The 21210-nt window shown below is 45.3% G+C and overlaps 1 protein-coding gene across 19 annotated transcripts in view; it reads left to right on the top strand.

Annotated features, from left to right (window-relative positions):
• Positions 1-20283, top strand: part of SEPTIN10 (septin 10) — an 87727-nt gene extending 67444 nt beyond the window's left edge. For 6 of the 19 annotated variants that reach the window (XR_010149273.1, XR_010149276.1, XM_001140511.6 and 3 more), the window contains 2 exons: positions 1083-1270; positions 2990-4339. Coding sequence is in view for 14 of the 19 variants with exons in the window: in XM_001140511.6 (XP_001140511.1) it covers positions 1083-1270; positions 2990-3005 (204 nt within the window). In the remaining 5 variants the exon portion in view is untranslated. Of the gene's footprint in view, positions 1-1082; positions 1529-1777; positions 1936-2989; positions 4340-16909; positions 17292-19993 lie in introns of those variants that run through there. The other 13 variants (XR_010149275.1, XM_016944383.4, XM_016944462.4 and 10 more) reach the window with 5 other exon arrangements.
• Positions 20284-21210: the final 927 nt, after the last annotated feature.

Below are 21210 nucleotides of genomic sequence, written 5' to 3' on the forward strand. Positions count from 1 at the left end.
ATTCTACCTTCTATAGCATCTTCAACAAAGAACAGTTAATTTTTACAGAAATGACAAGACAAAGGAAAAGGACTTGGAGTCTCTAGAGGCAGCAACTTGGAGGAAGGCACATAGCTGGCAGATGAAGGCTAGTCAGTAAAGCTAGTTAATGTAGAGCTGTCTGGTACCAGTCTCCAGGCCCAAAAGGGTCTGAAGTTGTCTTTGGTGGTTAACCTTTGTTCTCCCTGGTTGGGGAAGGGGGCTGGATACCTTTTTTCTTTGTACATCTGTATCCTGCCTTTAGGCGCCTAAAGGGAGGTCAGAGAGCTTTCCTATATCTGCTGCTTCTTAGTTGCCCTCAGCTCAACAGTCCTGCACATTCTGCTCTCCTACGGCTGCATCAAATGTATTTAGCATTAATTTATTCTTTATCTTCATTGGATATGTGGGCAATGTTTTCCTATTATAGTGTAAATTCTACTGTGATGAGTATTTTTATATGTAAAGCTTTCTCTGAATTTAGGATTTTTTTAAGCCTAGATCTCAGGACATTGAAAGACTATGGAAAAATAGAATACAGTTTTAACGTTCTTGACGTAGTTGACAATTGACACGTGCTTTCCAGTGATGTTTACCGGTACAGTTTTCAATAACTATTTACTGCATATATTTTATTTGGAAAATAGTGTTGTTGTTTTTTTCCTTTCTGGTAATTTCTTTCTATACTTTGCATCTCTTATTTTTATTGAGCATGGACTTGAGAGACTTTAAGAAGTTTTGTAGGGAAAATACACACCGAGAAAATAAAAACTCTAGGAAAAGTTCACAATGTTTTAAAAATAGTTTTGTACATAAAGCTATGATTTTTATTATATTTAGTTTAAGCATTTTTTGCATGGGAACTCATTTAAAATTAAAGTTACCAAGGGAATTCCATATGTAAACTTTTCCTTGAACTATGAACTTCTGAGACTTCAGAAAGATTTTGACTGTGTAGGTTATTCTGTGTTGCGCTATGGGGTCCGCCTTTGTGTTGCTGAGCTGGAGAGCGTGCCTCTGCTGCCGTGCTGTGTCAGTAGTGGGGATTGCACTTTTGTTTCCAGCTACAGGCCAAATTTGAGCACCTTAAGAGACTTCACCAAGAAGAGAGAATGAAGCTTGAAGAAAAGAGAAGACTTTTGGAAGAAGAAATAATTGCTTTCTCTAAAAAGAAAGCTACCTCCGAGATATTTCACAGCCAGTCCTTTCTGGCAACAGGCAGCAACCTGAGGAAGGACAAGGACCGTAAGAAGTAAGAGGCCCAGCCACCCTCCCTGGCAGCCCTGCCCACACTTGTCACATTGCCCTGTCGGATCTTCCTAGCGCTTCTTACTTCTGCTTCCTTATGCTTTGTCTTCTCCTCCAACTAAATGTCAGCTCCTGGAGAGGAGAGACCTTGTCCCTCTTGTTCACTGCTGTTTCCCCAGCATCCAGAACAGCACCTGGCACATGTTATGTGTTCAGTATTTGCCAAAATGAATGAATGAACAAAATAAAAATACATCACAGTGTGAAAAGGATCAGTTAGCTGGGGGGAAAATGGCTGCTCTTATTCAATAGCCCAGCCGTGGCCCTAGTACACAGCTAATGGCTGCTGACCTACCATGAATTATTTTGAATTTCATGTCTAAATAAAGCTGTGCCCTTTGTTGGGGAATTATAGACATAAGATAGTATTTTATTAAATTAATTCTTAGGTTCAGTTTTTTAGAACAAATTCTACTGATACTGATTTTGTGAGAATTTTTATTTTAATAAGGGAACCAGGCTGTCGATTCGAACTCCTGTGCATTGATGTCAGAGCTTGTGAAACCAATGGTGGACGTAAAGACGCAGAGAAAGGTAGAGAGGGCCACAGTGCAAGGGGGCAGCCATGAGTAGCATGTGGATGATAATCGCAAGGCGTGTAGGTTTGGGGTATGTGTTAAAATCAGTTACCCAAGTTTTAGAAAATAAGTTTATTTTTCCTTTTTGATAATTTCCTTCTGTACTTTGTGTCCCTTGTTTTATTTCTCCCACTTAAGTATCCCTGTCGGTTTAACTATTTGGCTGTTGAGGAAATTCATCATGCCTTGTTCTATTCAGAATGCTCATTTGGGGGACTCTGCCTCAGTTTACTCTAGCTGCCTCTGTGCTAGCAGCATTGCATGCTTCCATGTTCCCCACAGAGCAACACATCTGGTTTAATGCTCTCACTGCATCTATTTCAGACCCATTTTCAGAATATTGCAACTCAACTTTAAAATAGGAAAACATAACCTTGGCCCATTGGTGGCTTTCAATTTTTTAAATATAGAGAAGTAAATCACAGGACTTTGGCAGATTTTATTGGCTTATATATTTTACAGGTTTTGTTTGTTTGTTTGTTTGGAAAAGAGGAAGGAATTCTCATGTATGATCTTTCAATGTAAGCTCTCCAAGGGCATGGATCTTTATCTTGTTCATTGATAAAGCCATCCCCAGAGCCTAGAGCAGTTGTCTGGTACATAGTAGGCATGCAATTATTTTTGAAAGAATAAATAGTATAAAAGCTGTATTTTATTCAAGCATTGAATTTAGAAAGATAAACTATAAATTTATTACTGCTTTTCAACATGCTTTGGATTTTAAAGCTAATGGATCTTTTATTAATACCTTTTTTCCTTTCATCTTAACCCAGTGTTACTAAAATTAGATTTCCCATTTTTTCCCCTATATGAAAGATAATTTACATTTACCTTGTAAAAATTATCACCCTGCTCCACTTGAGAACCCTGCTGTTGTTTGCAAAATCAGGACCAAGCCCATATTTTTTGAGAGCTCTCTAGAAGAATTTATCTTCAAGAAAATATGGTTTGGTGTTTTTGGTTTTTTCTTTTCTTTTTCAAAGTCCCATGGCCAGATATCCTATAATATACTAGATGCATGTTTGCTAATTTTTACTTGAATTTTTTTAAAATTGTACCAATCAAAAGGTTCTTTTTCTTTCCAGCTCCAATTTTTTGTAAAACAGAAGTTCCAGAGCACAGAAGGTCATCATCACAAGCAAACTTTATTAAAAAAAAACTAGAAGTGTGCTTTGATTTTGCTGTTGTTTTATCACTTCTATATTTGGTGAACAACCACAGTTACTGATATTTATGGAAAAGTACTTTCAAGTACAAGGTCAATACATAAGCCAGAGTGAATGATACTACAAGTTGAGCATCTCTAATTCAAAAATCTGAAATCCAGAAGCTTCAAAATCTGAATCTTTTTGAGCACTGACTTGACCCCAAAAGTGGAAAATTCCCCACCCGACACCTTTGCTTTCTGATGGTTCAGTTTAAACAGATTTTGTTTCTTGCACAAAATTATTAAAAATGTTGTATAAATTACTTTCAGGCTATATGTATAAGGTGGATGTGAAACATGAATTATGTAATTAGAGTCGGGTCCCATTGTGTATACGCAGATATTCCAAACCTGAAATCCAAAACACTTCTGGTCCCTAGCATTTTGGATAAGGGATACTCAGCTTGTACCTATATATTCATATATATTCACTGTTGTTAGAAATGTTTAAGTTGCTGTTCTGTGATGAATCTAAATCTTTTCTCTTGCTACCAAGCTATTGTCACTGCAGTGCATTATACCAAAGAGCGAAGTGTGAGTGCCACTGAAAATACAGAACCCATTAATATCGTGGCTATCTGATTACATTTATATTCCAAGATGAACCTTTTTTATATATGCTAAAAATTTTGGGGAATATGTTTTGGGATGTATTATGGAGCTAAAACTCTAACCTCTTAATAGTTTTATAGAACTTAAAAATTTTTTATACAGTTACCCAATTGGTGATATGATCTTAAGCTTTTGTGTCAGATTATTTAATATGATGACTTCATGCTTTATTATGCCTTATTATGGCTGACGTATTACTGTGGTGAAACAAAATATCTTTAAAAGTTAAAACATCCAGATATATAAGCTATTTTTTCCTAAGGATAAAGTACCTTTGAGCATGAGTGTATCACAGCTTTCATTAGGAAAACTTTTCATTACATACTTGTTTAAACTCTGTCTTCCAGGGTAAAAATAATAAGGTTGAATCATTTTATTAAAAATACTTTTTAAGAAAATAACTATGAACATCTGAATATTAAAGATATAAAAATGCACATAATTCATATTTCAGGTGGTATTTACATTCAGTGCCTTACTGGTATTCTCAGAACATTTTAATGATTTCTAACATTTCTTAACAGTCATAGATATATACATTTTCATTTTTTGTACTTGAATATTCTAAATAAAACTGACATTTACTCTTGACAAATAAAACATTTACTAAAATGTGTTTAATTTTCCTTTTTGAAAACTTTCATTTTAAAAACGTTCATTTAATTATGTATTTGAATTATTTTGGAGATGAGGTATTTTATGAGTATTTTCAGACAATGAAACTTATTAGTCTGTGTCAGATTCTGAGCAATCATAGAGTCATCTAAGTTGTAAATAAAACCTTGCATAGCACAATTTATCTGTACACTTTAAATTTTATTTTTGCATTTGAAATTCACAGATGTCTCTCAGTCTTTTAAAACTTCAGTAAATTAAATTATACGTGTCACAGAACAAGCTCAGAAGTTTCTTCACAAGATCAGTGACACCCAGGTTCTGGTAGGCAGGGAGTCCTGGAGGGTAGGTGACCTGAGGTACAGAGCCAGGCCAGCGTCACGGTACTTAGTGCCAGCTGAGCAGACTGTTCACAGATGGGCTCGATGACACTGCGGGAGTGTTTGTTACATATGTGGCTATATTTGACCATACTGTTTATAAAGCAGCTCTCCTTAACTCTGAAGAACGTACTTTGAAATGTGAGATGGGTTGTTGGAATGGTAAACAGTTATTCAAGTTTCTAGTTGAAAAGAACGTAATAAACCTGCCTGAGACTCTCTGGACTTAACAGCAGGGCGGTCGTTTTGTACTGCTGATGACTGCTGTGAGAAAGCCTCACTCCTGCTTCAGCTGCAATGTGAATTTTTAATTTATTTCATATATTTGGGTTCCATGTAAGATTTTATTTTAAAAGAGTTGAACAACAAAATTTTTAATGACTTCTTATTACAAAGCAAATTTATTATCAGGCACAAGATTAGAAAATGAATTATCCACTGAGGCATAATCTCCTGGGAATAAAATAAAGCTAGTCATGTTTTGTTAAAAATTTTTCCCATTAAGCTTATGAAACAGTTGTCTCTAACTAACAGCCGTTAATCCTGGTACGTACTCCCTCCGACTTTTAAAGCCCTTTCACATAGACTAGGATTTGAACTTCAAAGCAACACAAGGAAAAAGCATTACAGGGATTATTATCACTATATTGTGGATGAACTCAGTGTAAGCCCCGTGTTCCTATTGGGCCAGGAAATGGGGACACACACATGATTCAGGTCATCCATGCCTCATGGAGCAGCCGGAGCAGGCTGGACAACCAAGTAGGTTTGGAGCAGGGCACTCTCAAAAGGGTGTCTGCCTCTCCTCACAGATCACAAGGAGCCGTCCAAAGAAGTGACTGGTCCTGAAGGACTGGAGCAGTTTGTCCAGAGTATGAAAGAAGGAGGCATTCCTAGTACAAGGCACAGCATGTTGTGTGCACTGGAAAGTAGCTGAGCACCATCAGAGTACCAGCGAGGAGTGGGGCTCCGGTAAGGGCCAGGTTTCAGAAGCAGGTAAGGAATGGGTTTATAAATCCCAGGAGAGTTTATAAATCCCATCTGGCAGGCAGTGGGAGCCATTGAAAGGCTTGGCCTCACAAGGTTAGGTGTTCTCCAGGGTTTATGGGAAGGAGATATTGGCAGGCAGGGGGAGCTGGGCCGGGGCAGGCCAACCCTTTAGAGATACAATAGACTCACCTAAGGAGTGTTTAAACAATACTGATGTAGAAAGGAATGTATAGTAATGAAAATGGTAGCTGTATGGATAAATCCAAATGAAGAGCCCATATAAAGCAATTATAACGTCTTACAGACTTGAAAATACATAGTGAATTAAAATATGAGAAAATAGTGGCATGAAAGTGAGGAATGGGGTAAATCGAGGGATCTCAGGTTCTTGCATTAACTGGGAAGTGGTTAAGAGTCCCAGTCACACAGGTAAATCAGAATTGCTTCTTGCCATCTCTAGGGTAACCATGAAACGGTGATGTGTGTAACTTCCAGGCTAATAGGAGGAAAACTGGTTTTAAAATGCCAATACAGAAAAAAGTAAGAAACTGCAGGAAATAGCACAGGTATGACAACCAGAACGCATGTAGTAATATGGTAGATTTAGACCCAAATGTATCAGTAAGTACTTGGATTACATGCTCAATTTTTTTAGATAAGTTTCCTAAAAAAGCAGCTGTATGTAGTTTACAAGAGAACAGTCTAGAACTTTGTCTTTATAGACGAGAAAGGTTAAAAGAAGATGGGAAAAGGTACATCATGCAAATTTTAACTAAAAGCTAATGTGTAGCTTTTTTTTTTTTTTTTGACAGGGTCTTGCTCTGTTGCTCAAGCTGTTGTGCAGTGGCACAGTTATAGCTCACTGCAGCCTCAAACTCCTGGTCTCCAGCAGTCCTCCTGCCTTAGGCACATCACCATGCCCAACTAATTTTTTTTTTTTTTTCCTTTTTTGGTAGAGACAGAGTCTCACCCAGGCTGGCCTCAAACTCCTGGCCTCAAGTGATCCTCCCACCTCAGCCTCCCAAAGTGTTAGAATTACAGGCATGAGCCATTGTGCCTGGCCATATTTTCAGTATATTAAGAGAACTTGAAGGCCAAAAGCATTGCTAGAGATGAAGAGAGACCTGTAAAATAAATAGCAGTTCTCAACTATACATCCCTATGTACAAAATAATAGCTTCAGCATATTTAAAGCAAAGATTGATAGGAGTATAGGAAAATACAGATTCACACTTAGTGAGAGATTTAAACATACCACTTGTGTATGACAGGACAAGCAGACTGAAAATTAGTGCAGATATGGGAGACTTGAAGAAAACAAGCAACAGCCTTGGCCTTGTGAGCGTAGATAAAACAGTGCACCCGGGGAATGCCTCGAGCACACGTGGAGCATAGAGTTGACTGTTTTACTATAAAGCAAGCCTTAATACCTTTTAAAGGAATGAAAGACAGATTATGTTCTTGATCATAATACAGTTAAGGTAGAAATCAATAATAAAAAGCTAAAAAATTCCTGTCTCTAAGGGAACTTGTTTTGCTCAGCACCATACAACCCAGCAATCCCAGTCCTAGATGTGTACTCAAGAGGAATGAAGACACATGTCCCACCAGGACCTGTCTAAAAGTTTGGGGCAGCCTTCATCATCTGCCAAAACCCGAAACAACCCAAGCGTCCATCAACTGGTGAACACATAAACAAGTTGTGGTTCATCCATACAATGAAAGGGAACAAGCTACTGGTGCGTGCAAAACCACAGATGAGTCCCAATCATATGCTCTCAAGCCAGATGCAGAAGGCTACATACAGCATGACTTCATTTATGTGACATTTTTTCCAAAGCAAAACTACAGGGACAAAACTGGTTGCGGCCGGGCACGGTGGCTCACTCCTGTAATCCCAGCACTTTGGGAGGCAAGGTGGGCGGATCACCTGAGGTCGGGTGTTCAAGACCAGCCTGGCCAGCGTGATGAAACCCTGTCTCTAGTAAAAATACAAAAATTAGCCTGGCATGGTGGCACGTGCTTGTAGCCTCAGCTACCTGGGAGGCTGAGGTGGAAGAATTGCTTGAACCTGGGAGGCAGAGGTTGCAGTGAGCCAAGATCGTGCCACTGCACCCCAGCCTGGGTGACAGTGAGAATCCGCCTCAGAAAACAAGAAGCTGTGGTTGCCAGGCTTCACGGGTTGACTTCAAGGTGCACGTGAAACCTTTTGGGGTGGTAGAATGTTCCATTCCATTTCTTTGTTGTGGTGGTCACATGGCTACATACATTTGTAAAGACTCATAGAACTGTGTACTCAAAATTTTTTTTCTTTTTGAGACAGTGTCTCGCTCTGTCGCCCAGGCTGGAGTGCAGTGGCATAATATCAGCCCACTGCAACCTCTGCCTCCTGGGTTCAAGCGATTCTTCTGCCTCAGCCTTCCGAATAGTTGGGACTACTGGTGGGCACCACCACACTCAGCTAATTTTTGTATTTTTAGTAGAGACGGGGTTTCACCATATTGGTCAGGCTGGTCTTGAACTCCTGACCTCATGAGCCGCCTGCCTTGGCCTCCCAAAGTGTTGGAAATACAGGCGTGAGCCACCGCTCCCAGCCAAAATATTGTTTATGATATGTAAATACCTCAGCAAACCTGTTTTCTTCAAAAGTAAAAATAAAAAAGTGTATCACTGCAAATGTGGTAGACATTAAAACCTTGTCAATACATTTGAAAATACAGAGGAAATGACAAATTTGTGTAGAAGATTAATGTGTTAATATAAGAATAGAAAATCTCACAACAAAGACAATGCAGGCCAGCTGTGGCGGCTCATGCCTGTAATTCCAGCACTTTGGGAATCTGAGGGGGTGGTTCACTTCACACCAGGAATTCAAGACCAGCCTGGCCAACATGGCGAAACCCCGTCTCTACTAAAAATATAAAAAATTAACCAGGTGTGTTGGTGCATGCCTGTAATCTCAGCTACTCAGAGGCTGAGGCACGAGAATTGCTTGAACCTGGGAGGCAGAGGCCGCCGCAGTAAGCCGAGATCATGCCACTGCACTCTGGCCTGGACGACAGAGTGAGACTGTCTCAAAAATAAAAGACAAGGCATAATTAAAGTTCCCATGAAGGTCAGGCTGAGATAACTTTATTTGTGAATACTTTGAGACATTTAAAGAAAGCCCGTCTTTCACAAACTCTCCCTGTGGTCGGCGAATAATGGCCCTGAGAGACATCCACAGCCTTATTCTTGGACCTGGGAATATGTTCCCCTTCCTGTCAAACAGGACTTCACAGATGTGGTTAAGGCTGCAGACCTTGAGATAGAAAAATGATCCTGGACTGTCTAGGTCTGGTTGGGTCCTTGAAAGCCAAGAGCCTTTTCTGGTTGTGAGCAGGAGGGAGATGTGACAGCTGAAGCCAGGTCAGAGAGTTACAATGCTGCTGGCTTGGAGGGTGGAGGAAGGGGCTCCTTCCACAAGCCAGGTAGTGGCTGGAGGTGGCCTCTGGAGCTGGGAGGACCAAAGAAAAGGATGTCCACCTAGAGCCTCCAGAAGGAACACAGCCCTGCTGACAACTGGACTTTAGCCCAGTGAGGCGTGAGTCAGATTTCTAAACTCCAAAACCATAAGATAAATTTGTGTGTGTGTGTTTGTGTGTGTGTGTATGTGTGTGTGTGTTTTGAGACAGGATCTTGCTCTTTTGCCTGAGCTAGAGTGCAGTGGCACAATCGTGGCTCACTGCAACCTCTGCCTCCTGGGCTCAAGCAATCCTCTCACCTCAGCCTCCCAAGTAGCTGGAGTCCCAGGTGGAGATCCACACCTAACTGGCTAAGTTTTACATTTGTTGTAGAGACAGGGTTTCGCCACGTTGCCCAGGCTTGTCTCGAACTCCTGAGTTCAAGCGATCCGCCCACCCCAGCTTCCCAAAGTGCTGAGATTACAGATGTGAGCCACCGCACCCAGCTGTTCCTAAACATTTGTATTACTTTAAGCCACCAAATTTATGGTAATTTGTTACGGCAGCAATAGAAAACTAATGCATCCCCAAGAACACGTTAAAAAAAAAAATCCAAACTCATAAGACCAGTATGACTTTTCATTTCAAAGCCTGGTAAGGACATTTGAGAAAGGGTATTTATAGTCTGGTCTCACTCATAGGAAATGCAAAAATCCTAAACAAAATGCTAATATGCTAATGAAAGGAACCCAAGAATATATAAAAAGGATAGTACCTCATGTCCATGTTGGTTTATTCCAGAAATGCTAGGTGGTTTTAATATTAGGAAATTAATGTAATTCATAGTACAAACATTAAGGGAAAATCATCGTCATCCCCATAGATACAGAAAATATTAAAGCATCATTTTAAGACTTAGAAAATTGACAAGAAAAATCTCTTATAACACTGGCTAGAAGGAGACTTTCTGATTTTGATAAAGGATATCTACCCCCAAACCCAATAGCAAGCATCATACTTAATGGTGAAATATTGAAAACCTTCTTCTTTGGGAACAAGGCAAGGATGGCCACAGTTATCCCCTTACATTCAGCATTTTACTGGAAGTTGTAGCCAGTGCAGGTGTATTAGTCTGTTTTCACGCTGCTGATAAGGACATACCCGAGACTGGGCAATTTACAAAAGAAAGAGGTTTAATTGGGCTTACAGTTCCATGTGGCTGGGGAAGCCTCACAATAATGGTGGAAGGCAAGGAAGAGCAAGTCACATCTTACATGGATGACAGCAGGCAAAGAGAGAGAGAGCTTGTGCAGGGGAACTCCTCTTTTTAAAGCCATCAGATCTCGTGACACTTATTTACTATCATGAGAACAGCACAGGAAAGACGTCCCCATGATTCAATTACCTCCCACTGTTTCCTCCCACAATACATAGGAATTCAAGATGAGCTTCCAGTGGGGACACAGCCAAACCATATCATTCCATCCCTGGCCCCTCCCAAATCTCACATCCTCACATTTCAAAACCAATCATGCCTTCCCAACAGCCCCAAAGTCCTAACTCATTTCAGCATTAACTCAAAAGTCCACAGTCTGAAGTCTCATCTGAGACAAGGCAAGTCCCTTCCACCTATGAGCCTGTAAAATCAAAAGCAGGTTACTTACTTCCTAGATATAGCGGGGATACAGGTATTGGGTAAATACAGCCATTCCAAATGCGAGAAAATTGGCCAAAAGAAAGGGGCTACAGGCCTCCATGCAAGTCTGAAATCCAGTAGGGCAGTCAAATCTTAAAGCTCCAAAACGATCTCCTTTGACTTCATGTCTCACCTCCAGGTCATGTGATGCAAGAGGTGGGTTCCCATGGTCTTGGGCAGCTCTGCCCTTGTGGCTTTGCAAGGTATAGCCTCCCTCGTGGCTGCTTTCATGGGCTGGCATTGAGTGTCTGCAGCTTTTCCAGGCACATGGTGCAAGCTGTTAGTGGATCTACCATTCTGGGGTCTGGAGGATGGTGGTCCTTTTCTCACAGCTCCACTAGGCAGTGCCCCAGTAGGGACTCTGTTTGGCTCTGACCCCACATTTCTCTTCCACACTGCCCTAGCAGAGGTTCTCCATGAGAGACCCCCCCACCCCCACCCACTGCAGCAACTTCTGCCTGGACATCCAGGTATTTCCATACATCTGAAATCTAGGCAGAGGTTCCCAAACCTCAATTCTTGACTTCTGTGCACTTGCAAGTTCAACACCACATGGAAGCTGCCACGTTAAAAGCCCCAAATTCTGTTCTATTCCCAGTGCAAAGACTCTCTTCTCCCTAAATTGCATCCTTGGCTCTTGGCTCCGTTGCACCCACTGCCTTCTGCCTTGACAGCTGCACTGACATTTACTTGTGTGTACTCAGGCTCCTGCTGCCACAAACCTATGCTAATTGTTGTTCAAGGTCAAGGTCCACTTTCAAGGTCCACTCTCTTTTGGGCTCATGCAAATGCCCTTGTGCCTTTGCTGAGGCCCAAGCAGCATCACATAAGGGCCAGACTTTTCTTACATTCCTGGCTGTGCAGAAACACACCTGTGGAGACAGCCCCTACAGGTAGCATCACCCACAAAGTTAAAGCAGCTTGTGCCCTGGACCCTAAGTTTTCTAGCCCAAGTCCAGAAGTTGGAAGCCAACTACACAACTCAAAACAGCCCACTTAGCCTAGTACAATCACAGGACACCAAGCTACAGCCCTACACGTGTCAAATGTGTGAAGCCGGAAGTCTGAGGAATGTGCATTCCATGGGAGGCATAGTGACTGGGAGGGAGTTGGGAGGGCTCTGGGGGCTGGTGCATTTTTAGGTCTTGGTGTTGGTGACGGTTCTGTGAAGATTCATCAAGCTGGCCATGTACATGTACACTTTTCTGCCACGTTATACTTCAACAAGATGTTTAGAAATAAAGTAGGGATAAAGGGAGAAGAAAATGCCAGCATACTGAGGTCCACACACTAGTTAGTTCCTTTTGGTCTGCATCGTCCATTGTTTGAATTCTCTCTCCACGCTTCTGACCAGTGCCCTAAGTGGTAGAATTTTCCAGGGGCCTAATAGCCTCCATCTTCCTCATCTGGGTTCTGAAAGAAATTAAACAGTGCACCTGGAGGTGAAGTGTCAACTCGATCACTGATAGAGGCTGAGCGAGTTGAGAGCCAAATGGGCTTGCTGAGTGAGTCCAGAGTCCTGCAGATGTCCTGCACTCACAAGCAGTGCTGGAGGGAAGGGGGCCTTCTCAGGGTTATGTCCATCACCACTCTCCCAAATTACCCAGCTCGAGTCAGGTAAGAAACAAACCATTCAGTGATGTGATAGCAATACTTAAAAAAAAAAAACAAAAAACAAAAAACTTTCATTCCCAAACTTTTTTTTTGAGATGGAGTCTCATTCTGTGGAGTACAGTGGCACAACCTCAGCTCACTGCAACCTCCACCTCCCAGGTTCAAGCGATTCTCCCACCTCAGCCTCCTGAATAGCTGGGATTAAAGGCCAGTGCCATCACACCCAGCTAATTTTTGTGTTTTTAGTAGAGACGGGGTTTCTCTGTGTTGGCCAGGCTGGTCTCGAACTCCTAACCTCAAGTGATCCACTCACCTCGGCCTCCCAAAGTGCTGGGATTACAGGTGTGAGCCACGGTGTCCAGCCGTTCCTAAACATTTCAATAGCATTGGCTGAAATATAAATATTGCTTATTCTGTTGTCCTCCCAGCTCTTAGTTGCTTATAAAGAGTTTTGTAATTTTCAGATTGCTCTAATGCCTGTGATCCTACTAGAACCTCAGGATGCAGGTGGATGGGTTAGGGAACTGAGGCTGAGTGCCCTAAGGACTTGAGACGGCAGTGGCAGAGCTAGATGAGAATTGCACCTCACCTGTCTCCATACCAGGCTGAGAAAACCAGGCATTTCTAGGTCTTTCTGAGGAAACAGTGTAGGTGTTTATCATCATAGCTTGGCTCTGACAGTCTTACACACTGGCAGAGGCTCGTCCACAGAAATGAGGTCTCCAGGCAGAAGTGAGCTGAGGGGAATGCCTTTTGGACATCTGGAAGCAGCTAGTACTGTCCCTGAGGCTGGGCGACAGAAGGAGAGGGTGTGGGGCCACTCACCCGCTTCTGGCACTGTGCAGCGCTGCCCTGGGCTCCTCCCGGTCCAGCCTCACTGACTCTGCCCATTCCCAGTTTCCCCTCCAGGAAGTGTGAGTTTCAGTGCTAGGGGCCACTCCACATGGCGGGAGACAAGTAGCTTTACAAAGACAGGCTTAAAGAGTGAAAAATCTTCAAGACAAATAAATTTGAACTGTGGGAGTTCAGGAATATCAGGAGCTGGAGAAATCTTGAAAGTACCCCCCCGGGACCTTTTCAATTATCTAACTCAATCATAGTAAAGGCTGCTTTTCTGTTAGAAATTACGCTTGACATGGGTAAGTGGGTTCACAGTGCTGTCACTCTCATCCTTAGCTGTTTGTATTCGCTAACAGCTAATTTTTTCTTTTAAAGCTTTTAAGTTTATTCTGTTAAAAGTTGACATGACATTGAGTGGATAATATTGTTAGAATATTATGGGAATAACACCCATGATATTGAACCTTTACCCATCTGCAGCCTCCTCCTCAGGCCCATGGTTCTGTCAATATGGCCTGGGGCATTCCACACCAACATTTCTGCCAGAAGATAGATGTTCTTTTGTTCTTGACTAGCAGAGACAAATGAAACTTAATCGTGTTTTCTAACAGAAACAAAACGTGTCTAGTACTTCTTTTAAAGATACACAGAGAGCACACTAACAAAAAAGATAAACAGACGTCCTGCTGTTCCTCATGGGATCCCCAGGTCAGCAGTGAGTGCAGCCTGTTCCTCCATCCAGCAGCAGGGCAAGTGCCCTCCACGGGCTGTGTTGGCAGTAGCTCTTGTGTGGGTATACATTGGTATATGGATTTTTCAAATGCTTGCTTACCCTCCCTCCCTCTTTCCTCCCTTCCTCCCTTTCTGTTTTAGAGCTCCTTTGTGCTATCCTGTCCTCCCTCTCAGGTCAGCTCTCTGTCCTGAGGCCTTTGGTCATCACCTGACGTGTCTATTTGTGTCTGTGAGGGTGGTCTCTAGAGTGTGAGCCCCAAGAGGGCAGGACCTTATCTGCCTTGTTCACTGCTGTATCCCAGGGCCAAGCATGCACCTGGCCAGTGAGTGTTTATTGAATGAATTAACAGAAACTAAACAGAAGGAAGCAGGAGATTTTAGGCAGCTGGGGCCGAAGATGGTGAGAGCTCCTGTGTGAGGTGTCCACTGCCCAAAGGGTAGAGGAGGCGTCACAGGGCAGAATGACAGCAATTCTGCATCATACATTTAAGTCCAAACTTCCTTACAAGATCTGTCAGGAGGTTATTAGAGCATCGTCGGCTCTTCCCAGGGCTTGGTAAGAGCTCCTTTGTGCTATCCTGGTCTCCCTGCCAGGTCGGCTCTCTCTCCCGAGGCCTTTGGGCGTCATCTGATGTGTCCCCATCATACGTGGCAGCTTTAGATTATAGACACATTGAGTTCACCTGAGAGAAATAAGGAGCAAGCCCACACCAGGGTCAGGGCCCTTCTGTCACAGTGGCTTTCAGGCTGTGCTCCCCGTGAGATTTTAGGGAAGTCACAGATGGGGGCACCCACGCACAGGGCTTCTAGGCCCCCACTGCCATTTCAAGAAGGATAACTCCACTCTTATCTGGTTTATAAACCTTACCCGGCTTCTAGATAAGATTTAATTTGAACAAAAAGTTCTAGGGCTTTGGAAATATAAAAGCTAAAACAGCTCTTTTGCAATTTACTTGGTTGATGCAACGTGAATGTTTTTACTGATGGATAATTCCCAAGTCTGGTAGTGACCGAGTCTGTAATTGAAGAGAGACCTTCGTCCCTTGCAGGGGATGCTTCTGCCCACACCTCCTGGGAGGGCCCAGAAGCAATTCTAGCCCCTGAGTCCCAAGATCATGCTACATCCTCCCAAGCCTTCTCCAGGATTCACAGCTCTGTGTCCTTTGGTGGCTCCCACATGCCCCCAGGATGTGCCAGCCACCTCATCTGGACTGTCTCTGGCCTGGTGCCGTGGGGGTCCCGTGTGTCCACCCATGTAGGCATCTGTGTATTCACTTTTGTCACAGCTACACCATCCTTCTGGAAGAACCTGTCACCCTGAAAAAGATCTTTGGCCAAGTGCAATCAATTTCTATACATGAGGTTTTACAGTTATGTGGGTTGAGCCAGAGCTCACTGATGTTGGGGCATTAATCCCTCCCCTTGAGGTGACCATGATGACCTCGATTCTGCCATCTGTTGTATCTACCTGTTCTGCTCAGCTTTGGGTAATCAGTAGATGCAATATTTATGCATTGACGTCTTTATCTAAATTCTAGAAGTATTGGACGTGACAGAGCCCTGTGGTATGCCACTGGAGACTTCCCTCCAGGCTGGCAATGATTTAACTTGGCCCCACAGAAGATTCTGAAGTCTTTGATTAAAACCTAAGGTCCTTTGATGAGTTATTGAAAAAATATAATCAATCATGATTCCAATGAGCAGCCAGAAAGTCATGCCCAGACTGATTTACATTGATTAGGGCCACGATGCATATCCAAGAGACAGATGAAAGGGCTGAGTTCAGGGTGGAGGATTGGATTCGCCATGATTTCAGCAACTCAGAAGTCTTGTGGGTCAGCCCTGTCTTTCCCTTTGTAAGTGCGCAGTGCCAGATGGCTGTCATCAGAGAAGAGAGAAGTGGCCAAGGGTGAGACTTTACAGCTGGCACCTCTGCAGTTGCACATACCACGTCCTGAGCCCTGCAAGGTCTGACATCAAATGCAGAGCCGGTCTGTAGAGTGGGATGTTTTCACATCAGAAACCAAGTGTCAGAATTGTGCCTTTGAACATCAAAAAAGAGAGATGCTCTGATATTCAGGGACAGGCTCTGAGACCAAATAGAGGGGCCCTTGTGCCAAATTCTCAAAGATCCTGGGTGAAGGGCTAGTCTGGCTCTGTGCTCTGCTCTCCTGCTCGGTCCACACCTCCCTGCTAGATGGGAGATGGGGTCCCACAAGGCCTGGGTGTGGGCTAGAGAGGTGAGGGAAGGACATCAAGCCCAGCCTCCTCGGGAAGCTCTGATGCTCTTTCCCTCTTTCCCTCTTCCAGAGTCTCTATTTCATTTCCCGAGAAGCTCCTTGTCTTGAGGGTCAGCTCTCCCTTCCTTTTCTCCCTCTCCGTAGATGTGCAGTGGCCACTCCAGGAACTGCCCAACAACTGCCCTGGCCCGGCCCTTCCTCTTGAATGTCTGGGGTGGGGCAAGACAAATACTCAGTTTAGTGATCCTTAGTAAATACCAGGGAGAGAGAGAGGAGCAAGCAGTCAGTGGTCAGCTTTGACTTCCAAAATAATTCAATTTTCAGTGTGTAAGATATTAGATGGTTAGAAAGTGAACAGCACACAGAAAGGTACACCCAGAGACAGCACATGCCCCCTCGGCTCTCTCAGCTGGTTTCTTCCTATCCCTTAGCCATTTTTATTAGAACCTTGCATATCATTCCGGTATTTCTTACATAAAGCGAACATCAAGATAGATACATATAGACACGTTTTCTTATTGCACTTTCTTACAAAAGAGAGTACACTATTTTATTGTTCTGAGCCTTGCTTTCTTCATTTAGTAATCTGCACAGTGAACTTTGCAAATCCGTCCTCACTTCTGTATTTGTTTGCAGCTGCTTGGACTCCGTGGAGTGGAGGCGCCACAGCCTGCTCACGTGGCCCCGATCAGTGGACACGTGGCTGTCAGTTGCTTGATGTCACAACAAACGTCGCCGTGACTGCCTGACCACATGCCGCTCCTTTGTGCACAGGTGATCTGTGGCTCAGCTCGCCTCCCTGGGCCATGCTTTTTGTGTTCCCACCACGTTGCCACACCCATGAGTTCTGGCCACTCTGAGGGCAAACGCAGTGTCTGGTGTTGTGTGAATTGCATCTGCTGATGAGTGAGGCTGAACATCTTCTATGCGGGAGAGGGCCATTCATATTTCTTTTTTAAGAACTGTCTGTTCATTAGACTCATCAGACCCAAAGCAGAAACATCTGTCTTAAAAGTCAGGCAAGAGCTGTTTATTTTTCTTTTTTTAAAAGAAAACAGTCGTTATGGTTGCTAAAAGGCTGATGGCCCAAGGGACCTAGCACATGAGACTCATTCTAGAAACAGCAGTGTGGGTAGAATGTGGGATGATTTCAGACAAGTTTCCATGCCTCAAAGGGCAAGAAGGCTCAGCCCAGTGGGGAAGTGAGGGCTGGAGGCAGGACCCTGGGAAGGGGCTCCACAGCCCCCACCCCCTCAGGTTGAGCCCCAGGGTTGTGACAGGTGAGGTGACCTCTTCTGACCTTCAGGGTCTGTCCTTCCTTCTGAGATTCCCTTCCTGCCCGGCCGCCCCTCAACGCCTTCCACAGTTCCCCCTTCCTGGTGACCTGTAGACATGCACAGCTTTCCTTTGTCCTAAGCAAAGCAAAGCAAATGAAACCCAAACGCCACTGTTTTCTGCAGCTGTTACCACATGTCCTTGGCTCCTCAGGACCTCCTCAGCACCCTATTGCTCTGCTGTCCTGAAACACCTCCCTTTGTGGCCCAGGCCGTGCTATCTCCTTCCCCGTGCAGGGGCTGGGCTCCGAGCTTCTCCCCTGCCCCCACCCTCCGGCCTCCCCGGCTCTCCCTCAAGGTCCCATCTGTTCCCGCAGCTTCCATCGCCCTTTCAGGACACCGCCGGTCACTCTACACTGTAGCCCTTCCTCCTCCTCTGCACTCCTGGCTGGCTGTCCACATTGGCCTGGCTGCCCCACCCTGTCTATGTTCAAACAAACCCACCCCATCCCTTCAGAGGCCCAAGACCAGACTGGGCACCCCATGTGCCAGGCCCTGCAGGCACCTCTAGTCCCTGAGCCCATCCAGGACCCGCCACCATCAAGGAAGTGGCAGGACTCACCTGCAGGGCCCAGCAGCCTGCAGCCACCGGGTGCCTGGATGGAGCCGCAGCCATGGCCTCTGGGCTTGTTTCCTGTGGCTGCTGTGACAAATCTCCACCAACTCAGCGCCCGTCGCACAAGCTTATCCTATAGTGGAGGAAGTCGGAGGCCCAGAATGGGTCTGAGCGCTAAGGTCAAGGCATGGACAGGCCGCAGCAGTCATCAGCTCAGCCCCTCCTTGGTGGAGTCCTCCTCAGGTCGTGTCGGCCTACACCGACCCTTCTGCACCCATGGTCACTTCCAAGGACCCTGTGACCACATCACCCACCCCCAATAATCCAGGATGGTGTCTCCATCTCAAGATGGGCTGATTGGCAACCTTAACCCCCTTTGTCGTGTGATGTGACTTCAGGGTCTGGGGAGGGAGTAGGACGCTTTGTGGACCGTGGTTCCATCTGCAGGACGCCTCTGCTCCGACCCCTCCTGCCCCACGGCCCTGCTGCTTTTCCTCCTGTTCTCTCGGCTCTGCCCACAGCTGCAGCACCATAGTCTCCTGGGCCTGATTCCTTCCCTTTCTTCTCCCACCGCCTCAGAGTTGCCAGAGTTACTGTTCTAAGTCGCAGACCCCTCCCATCCCTTCCAGCGGGGTCCTGGGACTGGCTGTGGCGGGCATCCTGGTCTTGCACCCGTTTGGCTTGATCCTTCCCAGGAGGGCAGGGCACGGAAGGATTGGGCTCTGACGACACTTTCCCATGGGCCATGTTGGCATAGCTTTAAAATGGCAAACCTTTAGACTTGACACTCATGTTTATTGTGGGCAATTGGAAGAGCAGACCCCCTTGCTCTGCTGGGCCTTGTGCTGGGCTGGGGTCTGTGGGGTGGTCAGGATGGAGTGTGCACTCAGGGCAGGGCACAGGGGGGCACAGGGTATCCCTCCTGCATGCCACTTAGCTGAAATTTTACCTGGTGACATGGGGCATCAGATCTGTGCTGGCTGAAGCCCTGATGGGCCCAGTCCTGCTCCCAGGTCACTATGACTCATCTGGGCCTCCAGCTGACCCTGATGACCTCCCTTCAGCTGCTGGGATGCCTCAGGTGCATTCCTGGAAGAGCCCATGCTCAGTCACTCTGGAAGCTGCTCATGGGCACAGCCCACAGACTATCCACCCGTCCTCCCGCCTGGCTGCAGAGGTCTCCACTCTGCACATCCTCCTCGCCCTCCAGCCCTTGCCTGGCTTCTCCTGCTCTGCCCTCCCTGGCTCCTCAGTCGTTATTTCCACTCTGTTTCCTCCTGACAGTGGCTTCTTTCCCTGGTGACTCTGACGACGACTTGAGGACCTTCATAGGGAATCAGTTGCAAAGCAAACTTGCTAAGATTGGCGACCTGTCAGCCACATCTATTTATTTTTTTAAAAAATCTTTTATTTTGAAATAATTTTAGACCTACAAAACAGTTGCAAAATTCGTACAGAAATCTCATATGCCTTCCCCGCCACTCCCCCGACATTAACACCTGACGTGACTAAAACAATCTACCCTAGAAAATTCACATGATTCGATACTATGAACTCACCTATGGGATTCATCCTAATGTGGCTGTGGTTCCAGTGACATCCGTTCTCATGCCCAGGGTCCCACAGGGCCTGCGTTATTCCTCTTGGGGGTCCTCCAGTGCATGGTGGCTCCCCAGTCTCTGGAGTTTAGGATCTGTGAGACACATCTCAGGTGTGGGGAAATGCCTCCAGCACTTCTGTTTCTTTATCTTACTCAAACTCCTTTCCCGCTGCAGGGGAAGGACACAAACACCATCCTTGTCCTAACATACCATGTTCTGCCTGTGTCAGCTTCCTAGGCAAGCAACTGGTTTTCCAGAGATGGGCTGCCTGGGGCCCAGGCCTCTCTGTTTAGTCTCCAGGACCAGCACAGTGAAGGCGTGCGGCAGCTGATGGATGAACTTTGGCTGAGCTGGGTTCAGGCACACACATCTGCTTCGTGTGGGTTTGTGCGAGGTGTTGCACATGTAAACATTTGTAGGTATGTGTATTTGTGCACGTGTGTGTGTAGGGTCATCTGGTAGCTATTGTAAAAATCCATTATTTCTATAAGCTAAATTAAGACATTTAATTGTGCAAGCACAATTTGTCAAGTGTCAGCTTTATGGCAAGCACTATCCTGATTAGACACTACACCAAGTCCTTGTGCAGACTCAGCCCCCACTCGAGGAAGGCTCGTGCCTCATGCTAGAGCTGAACACGTGCTGGCTGAGGCAGACACATCTCTGAGAACACATTTGTAGGCCATCAGAGAGGGTCTCCTAGAGGAAGGAGCCCACCAGAGGGTTGAATAGGAATTCACCAGGCTGAGGTGGTCCCAGGCAAGGGTGGAGAGAGGGTGCATCTGGGGACCCAAGAGCCGGGGAGAATATCAATTGCAGCTGTCATCGGTGAGCCCCCTGTGCCAGAGTGCATGGCAGACACATCCATGCACTTCCTTCCACCCTTGGGCCTCCAGAAAGTTGGCTTTCTGGTGTCATTCAAAGAGGAGGTGAGCCGGGCGTGGTGGCTCACACCTGTAATCCCAGCACTTTGGGAGACCAAGGCAGGTGGATCACTTGAGGTCAGGAGTTCGACACCAGCCTGGCTAACATGGCAAAACCCTGCCTCTACTAAAAATACAAAAATAAACAAGGCATGGTGGCACATGCCTGTAGTCCCAGCTAACTACTTGGAAGGCTGAGGCATGAGAATTGCTTGAACCTCAGAGGTGGAGGTTGCAGCGAGCTGAGATCAGACCACTGCACTCCAGCTTGGGCGACAGAATGAGACTCCATCTCAAAAAAATAAAAAATAAAAAGGAGGTGAGAGTGGCTCAGAGAGGCTGGTGCCTTGCCCACGGCCACAGGCCACAGCAGGCAGCCCTGGGCTTAAACCCAAGAAAGGAAGCCTGTGCCTCGAATTTGAGGTCTCAGAGGGTGGCAGATGAGCTTTCCTGAGAGACAAAAGAGGGAAATAGAATCTGTGAAAAGACATAAGGAACTTAGTCTGGTGCTTACTGTGCCCCG

This window comes from Pan troglodytes, chromosome 12, assembly GCF_028858775.2.
Source record: "Pan troglodytes isolate AG18354 chromosome 12, NHGRI_mPanTro3-v2.0_pri, whole genome shotgun sequence".
Classification (NCBI taxonomy): Eukaryota; Metazoa; Chordata; class Mammalia; order Primates; family Hominidae; genus Pan; species Pan troglodytes.